Source organism: Octopus bimaculoides, chromosome 10, assembly GCF_046866305.1.
Source record: "Octopus bimaculoides isolate indiv1 chromosome 10, ASM4686630v1, whole genome shotgun sequence".
In the NCBI taxonomy this organism is placed as follows: Eukaryota; Metazoa; Mollusca; class Cephalopoda; order Octopoda; family Octopodidae; genus Octopus; species Octopus bimaculoides.
The window spans coordinates 50,408,170-50,428,885 of record NC_142937.1 but is presented as its reverse complement, the minus strand read 5'-3'; the positions used below and the strand labels follow the sequence as shown (position 1 = coordinate 50,428,885).

Here is a 20,716-nt window from a genome sequence, read left to right as displayed (position 1 = left end):
GGATGAAACCAATAAACTGTCTACAGTCTGTCTACCCTATGTGAAAGGCCTCTCCGAAAAGATACAAAAGATATGCGGCCCATATGACATCAGGGCAGTATTCAAGAGCAATACAACACTTCGCAAATATCTCCTTTGGGTAAAACCACCAACAGAAGAGAATATGACCAAAAACTGCGTGTACTCCATCCCATGCAGCTGTGGTAGGTTATACAAAGGCGAAACATGCCGCCCCCTCAAAATAAGGGTAGAAGAACATCGCAAAGCTGTGACACGAGGAGATATCGATAAATCGGGTATAGCTGATCATGTATGGAAAAATGGAAACCACCTCCCCCTGTGGGATGAAGTTAAAATAATAGACAGGGAACAACACTGGAAAATACGAAAACTAAAAGAAGCAGCACATATGCTAGGACACAACAACCTCCTAAGCAGACCGAGTGCAGATATGAATAGCATATGGGAACCGGTATTGAGGAAGGATAGAAAAATAATAGATTTATAAGCCTTAAAATTCACCCCATAATTGCCCACGGGCATATGGCGTAGTGGTTAAGAGCGCGGGCTACTAACCCCAAGGTTCCGAGTTCGATTCACGGCAGCGACCTGATTAATAATAATAATAATAATAATATAATAATAATAATAATAGTAACATCGATAGGAATGAGAACCCAGGTTCGAAATTTCCCCAAGACACCTGACGAAGGCTGGAGGGTATATCAGCCGAAACGTTGTGTCAACAACAAACAAGATGAGGACGAATATCCGTCAAATGTAGATAATGTAAATAATGTAAATAATTCCTCATCTCTTAAATATAGAACTGTATAATTTGCTTTATTCATCAAGTTACAACAAAAACAACCTAGCATTCAAAGTAGAAGCCACCATGCTGCACCGTCTGAAGACACCTTTCTGCTAGTTCTTTGATCCCATGCCGATACCAGTTATTGTCCTTCAAGATGAAGAATTCCTTCACTGAAGCTTCCACTGCCTCTTGGTTGATGAAGCATCACAAGCACAGGAAGTGAGCCGTGGATCAGAACAAGTAGAAGATGCCTATCCACAGAGCCAATCAATGAGAACAAACCTGAAAGTAAACTTCTTAATCACATGGATAAAGTAAAATAGAGAGCAATAGTTAGAGATAGATAAAGGGAAAGATAGATAAGGGAAATAAATAAATACAACATCAATTTAAAAGCATTTCTTTTTTTTTAGTATTTATTTTTATTTTGCAAAATACAAAATTTTTAATGTGTCTTTTATACATTTTACTTCAAACAGAATCAAATTTCCAAAATTCCATCATTTGAATGTTTTCTTGTAATGGCAGCTTAAAAGATATATAAAAAAGCATCAAGAATTTCATCATTTTCTGGATTTGATGATATGTTTTACGAATATAAGAGTCTACATTTATGGGTTTCTCTTGGGTAAACATTCATGTGTGTGTGTGTGTGTATTTATATACAGCAAAGGTGGAAGATACAATACAGGCTTTTAATATGAGGCAATGCATGATGAAAGGTATGTCAAGCTTGTCTATCACAGGTAAATTTGCCAGCTCTGATTCACAATTACCAACAGATAAAACCAAGGAAAGTATCTGTAAGAATACAATTCAAAGTTCCTTGTCCAGAAACACACCAATATTCTTCTACCATGTATAGACTCTGTGTTGTAGTTACCAACTACATTCTCCATTTGGTGTCAATTTTATTTACACAAATTTATTTCTACACATACCATTATTTATTATTATCACTGTCATGTCACTAAAGATTGAGTTTTTAGATTTACCTGTACCATATTCTTGGCACCAACATCAGTTTATTTACCATCAGGTCTTCTTTCAACTATAATTAGATGAGAACTCAAAGAGTGAAATCAAAGGATGTTGGGATTTTTCCTTCTTGATTTTGTTTTTGTTTTTTCCCTCTCAAACTTGAATAATCATGAAGAATACATTACAAGTGAAAGGTGTCAACAATCTGAACAAACACTTATTCTACAGTTCTTGGATCACATGATCTCATGTATATAGCAGGGCAAGTAGATGAGTAGCAGAGAGTCTTGTCCAACAGATAAGGGATTTAGATCAAGTCAATATATGACATGTAATTCCATGCTATGAAGGTAGCTATTTAATGAAGATCAGCTTATATAGCTTGTATATAGGTTGGGATAAAAAGGATACTGTTGAAGCTATGCCTTTATCTGTTAAGATCCCTTTAGATTGAAAGCTGCATTTGTTGTATCTTCTTATCTTTTCAATTTATATGAAACTATAAATAGTTATTTGATCTGTAGGCTTAGCTAGGCTTTGTTACACTGATGAGATTTAATAAACCATAACATGCCTATAGTTGTCCTCTCTTGCCTGCGAAGAAACATCAGATAGTCTTTTCCTCTAAGCATGTAAATTAACTAAAGAAATTAATTCACTGTTATTTATTATTTGAAGGAACTTCATACAGTATTCTAATTTTAGTATTCTAAAGGCTGGAATTATATGAATGTTTCACAAAAACTCAGAATCTAAGAAAAAATATGGAAAAAAAAAATGAACTAAAAATAAAGAAGAAAATTAAAATAAAACGTTTGCAATGAAAAATTACTAAATCAATGAAATACATAAGAAATCAAAGAAGATTTTTTAAAAAAAGCAGTTCCAAAAATAAACATCATCCATTTTTATAATTTGCTTTGCAAGATTTTTTAAAAATTAGTTTTGCAAGAATTTTGATTTGAAATCATGTGCTGAAACCAATATTGTTATAATTATTCACATTGTTTTGAATTAATTTTGTAGCTTCACTATATATTGATAAACATATCAAAAACTTTCAATGTGTAGTAAAAGGGGAACGTTATTTATGTGTGTGTGAGTGTGTGTGTGTGTGTGTGAGAGAGAGAGAGAGAGAGAGAAAGAGAAAGAAAGAAAGGAAGAATACACATATCTGTCCACATCTCTCACTTACCTACTTTCACCTGACTCTACAACATCTGCCAACTTGAATATTCCCAGCCAGAGTCCTATGACAACTCCTCTGTTTCCCCTTAGAAGTTGTAGTTTTCTCAATGTTGGAATTATAACAGTACTCTACAATATATGTGTGTGTGTATACTTTTACTTGTTTCAGTCATTTGACTATGGCCATGCTGGAGCACCACCTTTAGTTGAACTAATAGACCCCAGGACTTATTCTTTGTAAGCCTAGTACTTATTCTATCAGTTTGTTTTGCCAAATCGCTAAGTTACAGGGATGTAAACATACCAACATACAAACATATACATATATACAACGGGCTTCTTTCAGTTTCTTTCTACCAAATCCACTCACAAGGCTTTGGCAGGCTCAAGGTTATAGTAGAAGACACTTACCCCAGGTGCCATACAGTGGGACTGAACCCAGAACCATGTGGTTAGGAAGCAAGATATATATATATATATATATATGTGTATGTATCAAATGAAAAAAATTTCAAGAATTCTACATTATGACAATTAGAAATCTACATTGAAAAATAACCTAAAAAAGAGTATTTTTGTATACAATTATTGATGATGTCACTGGATAACTAAAGAATAAAAACTAAGGATAAGAATTCTTCATTATGCTTAATAGAAACTTAGATATTTTACGTCTCAATAATTAGTTATCTATTTACTCATAATATTAAACCTTTAATAAGAATTAACCTTATTATACGCACACACACACACAGATACATGTATACACACACACACACATATATATATATATGCATGTGTGTGTGTGTATATTCTCTCCTCTCTGTGAGGAGGCACAAGCACTTACATACACAATGGGAACTTCTACTTTCGAAATACAATCACAAAGTTTCAATTGGCCTGAGACTATAGCAGAAGACAATTGCCCAAGGTGCTACGCAGTGGGACTGAATTTGAATCCATGTGATTGAGAAGCAAGCTTCCTAATCACACAGCCATGCCAATATATATATGATGGGAAGGCGGCGAACTGGCAGAAACATTAGCACGCTGGATGAAATGCTTAGTGGTATTTTGTCTGTCTTTTCATTCTGAGTTCAAATTCCGCCGAGGTTGACTTTGCCTTTCAGGGTCGATAAATTAAGTACCAGTTGCGTACTGAGATCGATGTAATCAACTGGCCCCCTCCCCCAAAATTTTGGGCCTTGTGCCTAGAGTAGAAAAGAATATATATATATGATGGAAAAGAATTAAAAATTAAGATGAGGCAAAGCATATAGGTTAAGGGGTGAAATGCTTGTGACCCTGAGATACCTGCAGATGATCTGGAAGGGTTTCCAACACAGCAATAGTTTTAGAAGAGCTTGAAAAACTTCTGAATAACTCCTGCAGTTTCTGTGTGGAGAAAAGCATCTCCAAAATTTATTTCACCTATACATATGCTTCACTCTATGTCTGTATTAAGTATTCTATTTTTGAATGCTTTGTAGTATTTCTTCTAAATCTTTACATTCTGAGTTCAAATCTTGTCAACATCACCTTTTGCTTTTCATCTTTTCAGAGTCAATGAAATAAAGTAGCAGCTAAGTGCTACTAATCCATTTTCCTCAAAATTGCTGTCCTTGTGCTTAAATCGTGAATTATCATTATTGAAGACGTTGCACAATATCCAGTATTGTGATGTAGATTGATGATGTCTACTGCGAGTTTGTATTGTCTATCAAGTCACAATAAGGACCTCAGACAGACAATACTTTATGCAATATGCATGCAGTTCTAAGTAAAGCTGATTTTTGCAATAAACCAGGATTGTAGGGTATTTCTAAAGTTTACAGATGTTTCTTAAGGTTCAGTGGTATTGAACCCAATGCTCCAATGACAACCATTTGACTCTCATAGCTGCCACATCTTGGCAATCTCAATTCTCAGGTTTCCATATTTATCAATCTTTTCTCTTTCTTTAATGATAATATGATCTGGCACTGCTATGTTGATTATTAGGTACTCTTGTTTGTCCCTCCTAAAGGTTACTGTATCTGGCCTTTGGTGCTCTAATAACTTTTCTGTCTGGAAGTCAAAGTCTCAGAAGATCTTTACCTTCCTGTTTTCATCCATTATCTTTTCCAGTGTATGTTGATACCAAGCACCTATTACCTCATATCCATACTTCCAGCATAGTAGCCAGTGAAGGTTTTGGGTTACCTTGTTGTGTCTGCACTTGTACTCTTTCTGTGCAAAACTTTCACAAGCACTAACAATGTGAGACATGCTTTTGACTTTCTTCCCACACATTCTGCAGAGGTTTGATGCACTTGTATGGTATATATCCCGTTTCACTGAGTTGCTATTCAATGCTTGGTCTAGGGCAGCAATGATTAGACGTTCAGTCTTTTTTAAGGTCACCCTTGCTGAGCCACCTCCAGTATGCTTCCTGGTCTTTTAAGTTGTTAGTTTCATGGTGGAACTGGCCATGTATTTCCATACAGAGTAGAGTTTCTTCTCTCTTGTTGGCTATTCATGATCAGAATTCATTAGCACTCTCAAGTTCATTGCTGGTAAATCCTTCTGCATTAGTAGCATACTGTAGCATGTCTTGTTTGATGTTTACCAAATACTCTGCCATGTTTCTTCTTTCACTGTTGATGCACTCCCATATGTCCACCTTTATACCTCTTCATGTAGAATCTAAATATGTTCACCTTTGGATGGAGGGCATCATGCATTCTCATTGTCTTTTGGATAGTGCAATCAATTTGGTTAATCTCTACTCATGTCCATTTCAGAAGGGTGCACTATAGCAGACTACAGCAACAGCCCATATGTTGATGGCAGTCACAAGGTTCCTTGCATTGGATTTTGACTTCAAGTAAAGTGTGAGGCGCTTCAAATATGCAGTGTTGACCTTGACTTTCATTTCTCTGTGCAAGATATTATCCAACTCCAGGATCACAAGATACCTGTACCCATCATCATCTGGGTCTCCCATTTGCTCTCCATTTGGCAGTTCTATGCCCCTACAATCTGCTCTTTTACCTTGTTTCAAAGTGAGTACCGCACACTTTGAGATCCTGAATTCCAGCCTTAAATCTTTGCTGCATATCTGCACAGTCTTGACCAGCCTCTCCATTTCAGGCTCTGTTTTGCAAACAGTTTTAAATCAAGAGAAGGTGATTGAGATGAAGTCCATTCTTTCTCAGCTCAAAGTGCACGTTGACTTTGCATAGAACTACAGAAAGTGGGATCAAGGCTATAACAAATAACAAAGCTGGACAGGAATCTCCCTGAAAGATACCTCTTTTGATTGTTACCTCAACTAAGTGCTGGTTATTACAGAAAAGACATGTTTTCCAACTAGGCATGCTGTTTGTAATCAGTGCACACATGTTCTCCGCTACTCCACACATATCGAGTGTTTCCAAAATCCACGAATGCGGCAACATCTCATAAGCATTTTTAAGGTCTATCCAGGTCATGCATAAGTTTTTATGGTATTCTTCATTATGACCTTGTCAATTGCAAGGTGGTCCTTAGTGCACTTGGATCCTTTTCAGCATCCCTTTTGTTTTACTGGATTTAGATTGTTTTCCGCAAGGAGCGTATATATTTTCCCTGTGAGAATGCCTGTTAACACTTTCCATAAGATGTTAAGACAAGTAATGGGTTGGTACTTGCCAACCTCATTGTCCTTTGATCAATCTTTCATCAACAATGTTGTCTTTCCCTCTACAATCCATTCTGGAACTGCACCACTCTGTAGGCATTTGTTTAATTGCAACATAATTCATTTGTGTGTTGACCTAAACCACTTGAGCCAGTAGCCTAGGATTCTGTCTGATCCTGCTGCTTTCCAGTTTGGAAGTTTTGTTTTTTCTGTTGTTATGCATACATGATCTTGTTGTGGAGCCTCAGCGTGATTGAGTTCAGATCTCATGGAATGAATCCGCTCAACACTGTGGTTGTGGGAAACCTCTTGTTCCAGACGCTATTCCTAAACTGGCAGGTTTCCTCTGCTTCAGGAGGTATATTATCTTCTGTATCTCCTAAGCTCTTAAAAGATTTTCTCTGGTTATGAATAACCTGTTTTGCTGGAACTGCTATGTGTGATCAGTGTGGCATTGCACCTTCAATGTTTTCACCCATACACTTTGTTTTAAGGTTTCTATATTATTATCATCATCATATTATTACTATGATTATTATTATTATTATTAATATTATTATTATTTGATTTTTAAAAAAGCACTAGGTACATACTAAGGTTGATTTGAAAGATTTTTCCTAAAAATATTTAAGTTTTTGAGTCTGTGGAAATTTAAAAAACAACCTTTACCATCATTATTATAAGTGCTATTATTATTGCTCTGTGGAAGTGTATATAGTCATCATCATCATCACTATTGCATTTATATGCAAGAAAAAATAGCAGTAGCTTCCAAAAATTCTCATAATTATGGGAACAATAAAATTAATTAATCTGTGTGTGTGTGTGTGTGGTGTGTTTGTCTTTAAATATACGCACATATGTACATACATACATATATACACACAAACATTGTACATATCTTTTACACAAAGTTTGTGTACAGATAAAATTTACCATAAACAAGGACATGTCACAGATACATAATATATATATATATATATGTATGAAGGGCATCCAACTGTAGAAACCTTGCCAGATTAGACTGGAGCCTGGTGCAGCCTACTGGCTTGCCAGTCCTCAGTCAAACTGTCCAACCCATGCCAGAATGGAAAGCAGATGTAAAACAATGATGATATTTATATATATATATTTATAGGTTAAATAAAATGAAACAACAAAGCCAAGGCAGTATAAAATTTCCAGGACATTTTATAAAGAGAAGGGTAGTCTTACAGCTGTTTCAGGGATATAAAAGATATCCCATCATTAGAGATGATATGAAGGTACATGGCTCAGTGGTTAGAGCGTCGAACTTACGACTGTGAGGTTGTGAGTTTGAATCCTGGACTGGGTTGCGTGTTGTGTTCTTGAGCAAAACACTTTATTTCACCTTGCTCCAGTTCACTCAGCTGTAGAAATGAGTTACGATGTCACTGGTGCCAAGCTGTATCGGCCTTTGCCTTTCCTTTGGATGACATCGGTAGCATGGAGAGGGGAGGCTGGTATGCATGGGCAACTGCTGGTCTTCCATAAACAACCTTGCCCGGATTTGTGCCTTGGAGGGTAACTTTCTAGGTGCAATCCCATGGTCATTCGTGACTGAAGGGGGTCTCTGTCCTCCGTAGAGATGATATGAGAAAGTTAAATAGAAGGAAATAGTAGAAATATAGGAAATATAAAGGGAAATATAATAATAAAAATAGACATATGTTGGATGTTAAATTTGCTGTTCCATTATCCAAGGAATATGTTGTGTGGAACAGGTAATGGCATGGCTTTTGGATCTTCTGGATACCAAAACCTCTCATATATATATTTATAAATTTATATACCTTATATATATATATATATATATATATATATATATATATATATATATATATATATATATATATATATGTGTGTGTGTGTGTGAGTGTGTTTTTATTTGTGTGTGTGTGTGTGTGTGTGTGTGTGTGTGTATGTATGTATGTATGTATGTATAAAAGATGGAGGTGGGTATAGCACAGGAGTCTAGCATTTCAATTTAAGAGGGAATTTAATAAAAATGATTTTAAAATTATGTAAAGAAAATATTACCGGTTTCAATGTATCTCATCTTATCAAATATCAGTAAAAATTTATAAAAATTTGAAGTAAAAACAATTTATCTTCTGTCTTGTGTGAGTGTGGGGTGGGGTGGGGGTGGGGGGAAGAACATATCTGGAGACTTTTTGTTGAAGTCTTCATTAAATATAGTTTGGTATAGAGTTCAAAGTATTAGAGAGTGAAAGAAGGGTGTCTACTGCATGAAAGAAATCTTTGTGTATTCCTGCCAAGAGAGTGGCTAAAAAAACATTTATTGAATGGGTTTTATGTCCACCAGTGTGTGTGTATTGTGTTGAATGTCCTTTCAATATGTTTGGAAAGTGACCAGCTGTGAGTTGATAGATGTGTATGTTGTGAAGAATGTCTTGAAGAAAGAATTAGGATTTTTCTTTAGGTTAGATGTATTCTTCTGAGTGTCTCCACTTGTGTGTATGCGTGTGGTTTACTGGTATTTGATAAGATGGGATACATTGAAACCAGTAACATTTTCTTTATATAATTTTTAAATCATTTTTATTAAATTCCCTCTTAAATTGAAATGTCTTAGACTTACTTCTGTGCTATTTCCACCTCCATCTTTTATATATAACAATTTGATTTGTATAGATCTCTAATATACATATACATATCGTCGTCGTTTAACGTCCGTTTTCCATGCTAGCATGGGTTGGACGATTTGACTGAGGACTAGTGAAACCAGATGGCTACACCAGGCTCCAATCTGATTTGGCAGTGTTTCTACAACTGGATGCCCTTCCTAACGCCAACCACTCAGAGAGTGTACTGGGTGCTTTTACGTGTCACCTGCACGAAGGCCAGTCAGGCGGTGGGTGCTTTTACGTGTCACCCGCACAAAGGCCAATCAGGCGGTACTGGCAACGGCCACGCTCATCCCGCTCGAGAAACCTCATGTGTCACCCGCACAAGAGCCAGTCCAGGGGCACCAGCAACAACCTCGCTCGAAAATCCTACAACAACCCCACACAAGAGCCAGTTCAGGGGCACCGGCAACGATCTCGCTCAAAGAAATTTCATATGTCACCAGCACAAGAGCCAGTCCGGGGGCACTGGCAACGATCTCGCTCGAAAAACCTCATGTGTCACCCGTACAAGAGCCAGCCCAGGGGCACCGGCAACGATCCCGCTCGGAAGATTTCATGTGTCGCCCGCACATGAGTCAATCCAGGGGCACTGGCAACGATCCCACTTGAAAGATTTCATGTGTCGCCTGCACATGAGCCAGTCCAGGGGCACTGGCAACGATCCCGTCCCACTCAAAACATTTCATGTGTCACCCACACAAGAGCCAGTCCGGGGGCACTGGCAATGATCTTGCTCAAAAGATTTCACGTGTCGCCCGCACATGAGCCAGTCCAGGGGCACCGGCAATGATCTCGCTCGAAAAACCTCATGTGTCACCCGCACAAGAGCCGGCCCAGGGGCACCGGCAACGATCTCGCTCGAAAGATTTCATGTGTTGCCCGCACATGGGCTAGTCCAGGGGCACCGGCAACGATCTAGTCCCGCTCAAAACATTTCATGTGTCACCCACACCAGAGCCAGTCCTGGGGCACTGGCAACGATCTCGCTCAAAAGATTTCATGTGTCGCCCGCACATGAGCCAGTCCAGGGGCACCGGCAACGATCTCGCTCGAAAAACCTCATGTGTCACCCGCACAAGAGCCGGCCCAGGGGCACCGGCAACGATCTCGCTCGAAAGATTTCATGTGTTGCCCGCACATGGGCCAGTCCAGGGGCACCGGCAATGATCTCGCTCGAAAAACCTCATGTGTCGGCCCAGGGGCGTCGCCCGCACATGAGCCAGTCCAGGGGCACTGGCAACGAACCACATATACATATATATATATATATATATATATATATATATATATATATATATAGAGAGAGAGAGAGAGAGAGAGAGAGAGATAAATAGATAGATAGATATTGTTGCTATTATGCAAAAGTGTTGTGAGTTCAAAACGTTGCTTTTTCAGGAAGACATAGGACAAAGTGGTGAAGGCTGATCTCAGGACCTTGAACCTCACAGAAGATGACACAGGACTAGTATAACTTGTGACATGTGGTTCTCAAGAACCCTTGCCCAATTCTGTGAAACTAAACCCTTGATGCACTGCATGTGTGTGTGATTAATATATATATTTTCACAAATGGGCCCTTTGATCAATTTCTCCCACAATCCTTTGATTTTCTAGCTGTAGCTTTTCTGTGATACTACTAACCTTTTTTACTACCCAAAACCATTCACTAATCCATAATATTGTTCTTTCCACCCACACTTTACATGACACCACCACCCACCAAATCATTTCACCTTCTCTGCCACCACATCTCTCAATCCCGCCATGCACTACTCCAGCTTCTCCCTCCCCTACACTCTCATAATCTACCCAATCACTCATATCTCTCTCTTTTTCTCATCCTTCTCCTGTTTATTGTTTTATCATTACTACTCTGTTATTCTTCACTCCACTCCTAACCTACCATTCTCTAAATCCAGCCTTCAACCAATCCAATCGCTTCAGTTGTCACCTACGTCCACTACATATCATCTACTCAATGTGTTCTTCATATATCACATTCACCCCTCAATGCGTGCGTGTGTATGGGTGCGAGGTTGTTGAGTGCGCATGTGTATGCAGGTATATATATATGTATATGTACATATATGTATAGTTTTTGGTGAGTATATGGGTGAGCATGCGCGTGTTTCAAGCAAGGGTGGTTTAGTATATACATATACGGATTAGTGCGCTTACGCGAATACTATAGACTTTTTACTCCCTTACTTTTACCCCCTCCCCTTACTTAGGGGTTTATAGCTCTTTTGTCTTAATAACGGTCAACCACACAGTAATTTACCTTTGTTTAACGGTCATTTTTCACAGGAATTTTCAATGGCCAGATAACTGAAGAGATGTTGGTATGGGTTCCCACCCTGGCATCCAAAACTCGGAGTTTTATCATGGCTACCGAATAAGTGTCACAGAAAACAACTTCTGCCACATTCCATGGAGAAAAACTAGACATAGTTGATAGCTGCCGCTATCTAGGTGACCAAGTTAGTAGTGGGGAAAGATGCGCTGAAAGTGTAGCTGCTAGAATAAGAATAGCCTGGGCAAAGTTCAGAGAGCTCCTACTTCTGCTGGTGACAAAGGGCCTCTTGCTCAGAGTAAAAGGCAGACTGTATGACGCATGTGTACGAACAGCCATGCTTCATGGCAGTGAAACATGGGCTGTGACTGTTGAAGATATGCGTAGGCTCGCAAGGAATGAAGCCAGTATGCTCCGATGGATGTGTAATGTCAGTGTGCTTACTAGACAGGTATACGTGCCTTGAGAGAAAAGTTGAACCTAAGAAGCATCAGATGTGGTGTGCAAGAGAGACGATTGCGCTGGTATGGTCATGTGGCGAGAATGGATGATGATAGCTGTGTGAAAAAGTGCCACTCCCTAGCAGTTGAGGGAACCTGTGGAAGAGGTAGGCCCAGGAAGACCTGGGATGAAGTGGTGAGGCAAGACCTTCGAACATTGGGCCTCACTGAGGCGATGACTTCTGACCGAGACCTTTGGAAATACGCTGTGCGTGAGAAGACCCGGCAAGCCAAGTGAGACCTAAATCTAAGGCCTCTGCCAGGGGTCTAGCCAGCCCACTTATGCATACCTTCCTTCATTGGACACAAAACTCCACTTGCGAAGACCTGTTGGGGCAAGTGAAATCAGAATCGAAATCGAACTAAATTCGACGACTGGCACCCATGCCAACGTTGTCTCCTTCATTGGACACGAAACTTGGCTTGTGAAGACCTGTTGGGGCAAGCGAAAGCGAAATCATGATGGCACCTGTGCCCAGCGTCGCCTTCCTGGCACTTGTGCTGGTGGAACGTGTAAAGACATTCGAGCGAGATTGTGCCAGTGCCGCTGGACTGGCTCCTGTGCATGTGGCACATAAAACACACCATTTCAAGCGTGGCCATTGCCAGTACCACCTGACTGGCCTTCGTGCCGGTGGCATGTAAAAGCACCCACTACACTCTCAGAGTAGTTGGCATTAGGAAGGGCATCCAGCTGTAGAAACTCTGCCAAATCAGATTGGAACCTGGTGTAGCCATCTGGTTCACCAGTCCTCAGTCTAATCGTCCAACCCATGCTAGCATGGAAAGCGGACGTTAAACAATGATGATGATATATATGTATATATATACTGAATCGAGATTGAACCAAATTTGATGACTGGCACCCGTGCAAGTGGAGCGCTAACAGCACCATCCAAGCAGGATCATTGCCAGAGCATCTGTCTGACTTCCCTGCCGGTGGCACATAAAAAGCACTTTTTGAGTATGATCGTTACCAGCGTTGCCTTACTGGCACGTGAACAAAACATTCGAGCGAGGTTGTTGCCAGTGCCGCTGGACTGACTCCTGTGCAGGTGGCACATAAAAAACACCATTTGAGCGTGGTTGTTGCCAGTACCGCCTGACTGGCCCTCGTGCCAGTGGCATGTAAAAGCACACACTACACTCTTGGAGTGGTTGGCATTAGGAAGGGCATCCAGCTGTAGAAACACTGCCAGATCAGATGGGAGCCTGGTGTAGCCAGCTGGTTCGCCAATCCTCAGTCAAATTGTTCAACCCATGCTAGCATGGAAAGCAGACGTTAAACGATGATGATGATGAGTGGTTACTACTACCTTGCAAGCCATGACAGAAAGAAAGGATGTGCTCAAAGCCGAGAATTTGAGTTTACGGAACACAGAAATAATATTTGTATATCACCTGATGAAACACAAGATATAATAATGCAGAGAAATGGTTACACAACCAAATACCTGTGAACCTGGAGAACTGTGCTGCATGGAAACAATTGTAGTGATTACAAATAAATGTTCCTCTGAACTCCTTCTTATTGACTCTAATTTATTCAATTATCCTTTCACACACTACAGAAGCCCCAATACAAATCTGGTAGTAGGTATAATACTACTGCTGAAGGTGGATGAGCTTTATACTGTACTCTACTATTTTCTTAACAGAGTATAACTTAACTATACATATATGTATATGCATGTGTGTGTGTGTGTGTGTGTGTGTGTGTGTGTGTGTGTGTGTGTGTGTGTGCGCGCGTGCGTATGTATACACATATATATATATAATTGTTTTTCTTATAGTTTCTGTCCTAATCAGTCTTTATCATGCCAGTTGTGTTTTCTTCTACATTCTTTTATAAAATAGTTTTATGTCTTTATTACATCAGTTATTAGTTACATTTTTGTTTTATATAGTATTATATCTTACCATGGCACATACATTTTACCCCTTTTTTCAGCTTCATATATTCTCCTAACAAGATGGGTAACCTATCACATGTAAATTAATTAATTATGTACATTAATTATACAATTATAAAAAAAAAATGTTTTTACTCCAATTAAAACAGCTGTTGAAAACATTCCAATTCAAAAGCACATGTAAAAGTTACACTTTTTGCTTTTTTATTATTCTAAACGTTGCTCTCAACTATCACTTCAGCAAATTTCATATATACATGCAAGTTTATTCTGCTAGTTTTTATTGCATTGAAATTGGAGTTTAATGGTGTGTTAATAATTGAGTTATCATCTAAGCTATGTACTCTGTTATTCATTGGTATCTTTATTGCATTAGTCATGTATTTCATGTTTTTTTTTAGTTTTCTTTCCATACATGAGGTATGAATTTGTGGGTAGATAGTGATATTTTTCTACATTTATCATATCAGTTATAATATATATTTTTCTATTTAAACCTTGTTATGTAATATTCTCCTTTTTTTTTATTCATAATATCTTTTTTGCTGTTCATCATATTTAGTTTCCTATCTTTATCGCGTCAGTTTTCTTTTTTCATATTTTTTTTTATAGATTCATAATGGTATAGAGTCAGTTGTTTGTTTTTCATTTTTTTTTTTGTTAGTTTCATCTCCTTGTGCCAGTTACATATTTTTGATCGGATTTTTTGACTTATTTCATTCATTTTTTTATATTTCCGTATCCTTATGTTAAATATTTTTTCAGGTATTTTTATCACTATTTCATGTCCTTATTATGTTAGTCATACACTTTTTACTGCATTTTTTTTATTGCTTGATAACTTTATTGTAGCAATTATAACATTTGAGTTATTTTCTTTAATGTTTTATATTCTAACCGTGTAAAATATATATACATTTTTTTCTTATTTGGCTTATATTTTATATTTTATGTTCCTGTCATATAAGTTCTCTCTTATTTGTTTGAGGCATTGAACCGTGGCCATTCTGGAACACAGCTTTGAAGGGTTTAATTGAATAGTACTTATTTTTTAAGTCTGGTACCTATTCTATCAATCTCTTTTGCTGAATCACTAAGTTATGGGGGCATAAACAAACCAACACTGGTTGTCAGGCAGTATGGCAGAGATAAGGCATTAGTTGACCTAGTAGCTACAGTAGAAGATATTTGCCTAAAGTGCCATGAGGTGGGATTGAACTTGAAACTATGTGGTTGAAAAGCAAACTGCAAGCTTCTTAACTATACAGCCATGCTTGTACCTGTTAAGTATTTTTATTTTTCTGTTATTGTTGATAATTTAGACAGGAGGGCAAAGACAATGTTCAGGACATTTGCAACTCACACTCTGATTGGGCAGTTGATGCAAGTGATGCCCATCCTGAACATCTGTATATTAATCAACATCTACAGTAAAGCTATGGGTAGAACTGGATCTGTATGGGAGGAATTTGTGGCCTGAATGCTTGGAATCCAGTAAGCTGTCTAAAAGGCACCCATGCAGTAGGTAGTGATGTTAAATCACATAGCAGTAGGCCAAGTACTCATGAGTATAGTCACAGTCTTCTGTTACACAGCAAGTTTGTGTAAATAGCAATAAAGCTATTGAAGTGTGTGTGTGTGTGTGTGTGTGTGTGTGTGTGTAACAGACTATATGCAAATATGTAAAAAAAATATATGTGATCTTGTACCAAAATGCAATTAAATATCACAAAGTTATGATTTTAATAGAAATTTGAGAAAGAAAACTAAAAGCAGTTGCCATCATTCTCATCAGCAACAGCAGCATTATTTTATATATCTATTTTCCTATGCTTGCAACTTGTTGTGGTCCCTTGTCATCTACTTTTGCATATAGTCTGCATCCCTCATACCTACAGGAACATGACACTGGATGTCCAGATTTAGATGGTATTCAGGTATAACATACAAGACTACTCTCCTATGCTCTCTGAGCAGAACACCATTCTGTAGCAGATTTAACCTTCAGATACTGATTTTCAGCTAAGTATTTTGACATAACATGAAATGAAGTGTTTTGCTCAATAACACAATGCACTACCAGGTTCAAGAATTGATCCCACAACCTAATAACTGTGAGTCCTACACCCTAACCACTATACCATGTAGCGACTTTAATTTCTACAGCTGACAAATTCTACAAGAGACTAGCATCCTGTTCAGTGACAGAGTTATCCCTCAACAGGTGTAGACTTTTTGAGAACTAAAAGGAGAGCTCAACAGCAAATCTCAGCCACTTACAGTTTTGTCTTTAAAATTCCACTCAAAAAGCATTGGTTAGCCTGGGGTTATAGTAAAAAAAACTAGCCCAATTTGTAGCACAGTGAAACTAACCCACACATGGTTGAGAATCAATCTTCTTAAGCCAACAGCTATATCTGCACCTATAAGGTATCATTAGATATACAATATCTGAAGAAAAAGAGAAAGGATGGACATGGCAGGAAAGCTTTTGATCATAGCTGTGCTCCATCAAGCTAAAACTACAGACTCACCTGATGATGATGGCAAGAAAAGAAAAAAAACAAAACAAAAAAAGAACAAAAGTTACACTTGATGCAGCTGATTACATCACTTTGTGAGACATCTAGAATGGTTTGATACAACAACACATCATTTTAACATCCTCACAATGTTAAAGAACCATTAGCAGGAGTGATGCATGCTTACATAAACACATACTAATGCAATATACATAATTAAACATACAATATTTTAAACAATGAATTGATCATACATGCAGTAAAAAAAAAATTTATTTATCCAAATTATTCTCCATTAAAAAAAAATTTTCTGCTAAACCACTTGTTGTTTTGTTTTTGTTTTTTCATTGTGAAAAATTAAAACAAATAAATTTAAAAAGGAAAATTAAAACAAAACTTAGAATAAATTTAAAAAAATAAAAACAACAAAAATTCCATATATACTATTCTATTACTAGTATGGTTCAGTTATATACAAATACAGTTATATATACATATATACACACACACACACACACATATATGTATGTATGTATGCATGCATATATCCTATACAAGTACATACTGATGCACACATACATATGCATATATATATATATATTATTGTGTCTTGGGAGAGTCATTCTGTTTTAATGCCTTATTAATTAACACACTCACCAGTTTGATTTCTACTCATTTACTTATTTATTTTTTCTAAAATTTTCATTGCATCTTGTAACCACTTCAATAGTCATTGACTCTGTCCATTATCAGAGTTGCATTCTTTTTGTTTGTTTGTTCATACACGTCAGTGTGCAAGTATATACACATATGTATGTATGTATGTATGTATGTATATGTATATATGTATGTATGTATGTATATACGTATGTATGTATGTGTGTATGTATGTATGCATATATATATATATATATATATATATATATATATATATGCATGCATGTGTGTACATTTGTATGTATGTATTCTGCATATTCATGTGTTTGTGTGTTCATGTTTGTGTATATACCTCTGTCTCCTTGTGTGTGCATATTTGAGTGTGTCTATCCATATGGGTTTGTGTGATTATGTATGTGCATTTGCTATGTATGGATGTATGTCTCCATATGTGTCCTTATGTGGGCATATGTGAAGTGTGCATGTGTGTATATCATCATGTGTTTCAGTCTTCTTTTGTGTACGTATGTGTGTGTGTATGCTTGTCTGTCCATATTACCTATGTACCTATCTATTTACATATCTATCAGTTTACTTATATATCCATTTACCTACTTATATATGTATATACATTTACCTACTAAAAAATCTACCTGTGTATGTATAAACTGTGGGTATGGGGTATCACTACCTTCTATGTATATCTCCTATTTAGTACTGGGGATGTTTCATTTATGAGGACGTGCTCCTGCATTTGTCTGAGTGTTGGTTCCTTCAGGTAAGAAGTTTGCTTCTCAACCACATGGTTCCAGGTTCAGTCCTTCTGCATGGCCACTTGGGCAAGTGTCTTCAACTATAGATAAAATGTGGATGTCAAGTCAACCCAGTATGCCTCCATATTGATCTTTGGCATATTGGTAGAGTATGGAGGACTGATTTTTGGCGTTACATTGTTTCAAATGTTCATTTAGTCTCTCTGTAATGCTTCTAGATGTCTCACCAATGTATATCATGTTCTTGTCTTTACAAGCACCCTCTATGCACCTTATGCTGTAGACTATATTTCTAGTTCTACAGTTAATGCCAGGGTTAATCTTACCTACCATGTGGTATTCTCAAAGGGGTATGTCCTACATAATTGTGATCTGGTGGAACTCCCTGGCTTTTCAACGATCTTAATGTTGAGTTTGGCCTCTTTTAGAGCTTTCCTAAATCTTCAGGCTAGTTCTCCATGGGCTGTGGCTTCTACAAACATCACTCCTTGATATTTGTCGGCCTTGTGCCATGTGTTCACTCTGTTTGTTTTGTAACAAACTCTCTGTATCCTATCCCAGTCTTTGCTTCTGTACACCAATACCCACAGTTTATACATACACAGGCAGATTTGTTAGATGTAAATATATATATAAATAAGTAAATGGATATATAAACTGATAGATACGTAAATAGATAGGTACATATGTAACAGACAGACAAGCACATGCACACACATACATACATATATACATATAGACACACTCTAACACGCACACACAAGGAGACAGAGGTACACACACAAATACACATATACACACATACACATACAACACACAAACACATGAATATGCAGAATACATACATGCAAATGTGAACACATGCATACATATATATGCATACATACATATGAATACATACACACACACACACACATATGTGTATACACATGCACACTGACACACACAGATGCGCACAAACAAACAAAAAGAATGCAGCTCTGATAACAGACAGAGTCAAGTACTATTGAAGAGGTTGAAAGAAACAATGAAAATTTTAGAAAAAATAAATAAGTAAATGAGTGGAAATCGAACCGGTGAGTGTGTTAATTAATAAGGCATTAAAACAGAATGACTCTCCTCAGACACAACAAAATATACTTGAACACATGAATTCACACAAAGAATCTTGCAAACTAAATACAAAAACTATATATATATATATATATATATATATATATAATGAGTTCAAACAAGAAAAACGACGAAAAAAACAACAAAAAACAACAACGCGAGGACGTGATACAGATATTGTGTTACTGGACGCTCAGGAAAGGAAAGAGAGGACAACAAAAGAAAGAAAAAAGACCTCGATATTATGTAAATAGAGGAATTCATCTGTAAAAAAATGTGACACTTATTCAATAGCTATGATAAAACTCCGAGTTTCGGATGCCGGGGTGGGAACTCACGCCAACATCTCTTCTGGCGTGGGTTCCCACTCCGGCATCCAAAACTCGGAGTTTTATCATGGCTACCGAATAAGTGTCACATATTTTTACAGATATATATATATATATATACACACATACATATTACACACACACACACACACACACGTATATATATATATATATATACATACACACACACACACATATAAAATCAGTCAGTAGTTCATAGATCTGAAAAGAAGTACACTCTAAAATTAGAACAATATATATACATGCATATACAAATATATATATATGCACATATATGTAATCAGATATTTGGATACTCATTTACATACAAACACTTTACACACACACACATATATATATGCATCGAAACACGGAGTAGATGGAACAGGGAGAACTGACGAAGGGAAATATTCTTTATGTTACATGTCTCGTCTCTGTTCTTTTTCATTGTTCAAAGAAAAGTTCATTTTCTGTTTTCGTTTCTCATTGTGTTTAACGTTTTTTGTGATTTCCTGTACCCATATATTCATGTATGTATACATATAGATGTAGGTATGTACATATATGTATGGATATATGCATATATTTATATATTATTTATATTAATATATATATATAGTTGAGGTGTATTCCATTAAGAACGTATTAGAGTACAAAATAGAGCTTGTTCACCCTTAGAATTACCAGATAGCTGGCAGTATTATGGTATACTACCAATTCTAGGCTTAGGCATTCCTCGTGTGTGAAAAATAAAAAGGAGTCAGTTGGATGTAATAGCATCGAAATCAAACATTTACTTACGGAGACAACTGAAGAGATACAACTAGGTCTTACTTTACAAGTAAACCGTTACTTAATTTAAATCCTGTATATATGTAAATCTATGTTGTATCGAAACATGTGTAGTGGTCATTAAACAGCTGTCCGTCTTCCATTGGGCTCCATTTATTCTTTCCTTATATATATATATATATTAGAAGGTTTGAAGGTGATGTACAGGAATTCTACATTAAAAAAAATGATAAGGTACTCAGATATCTGGATGGTTGTACATTTACAGTCTTTTATTAATATGTCACAAATCTGGAGAATCTACTAGAATAGATGCAAGCACTAATTTATAAAAACATGTGACATATTAATAAAAATCTGTAAATGTACAACCATCCAGATATCTGAGTACCTTAGTATTTTTTCTAATATATATATATATATATATATATATATATAGTGTGTGTGTATGTATATATATATATATATATATATATATTTGTTTTGCAAGATTTTTTATGTGAAATCG

General features: G+C 36.9%; 1 protein-coding gene across 2 annotated transcripts in view; it reads right to left on the bottom strand.

Moving 5' to 3' along the window:
- Positions 1–1,202: 1,202 nt before the first annotated feature.
- Positions 1,203–20,716, bottom strand: part of LOC106875500 (5-formyltetrahydrofolate cyclo-ligase) — a 54,945-nt gene continuing 35,431 nt past the window's right edge. The window contains exon 4 of one of the 2 annotated variants that reach the window (XM_014923670.3): positions 1,203–1,342. In XM_014923670.3, the coding sequence (XP_014779156.1) occupies positions 1,296–1,342 (47 nt within the window). In that variant the 3' untranslated portion in view covers positions 1,203–1,295. Of the gene's footprint in view, positions 8,239–20,716 lie in introns of both variants that reach the window. The other variant, XM_014923671.3, reaches the window with a different exon arrangement.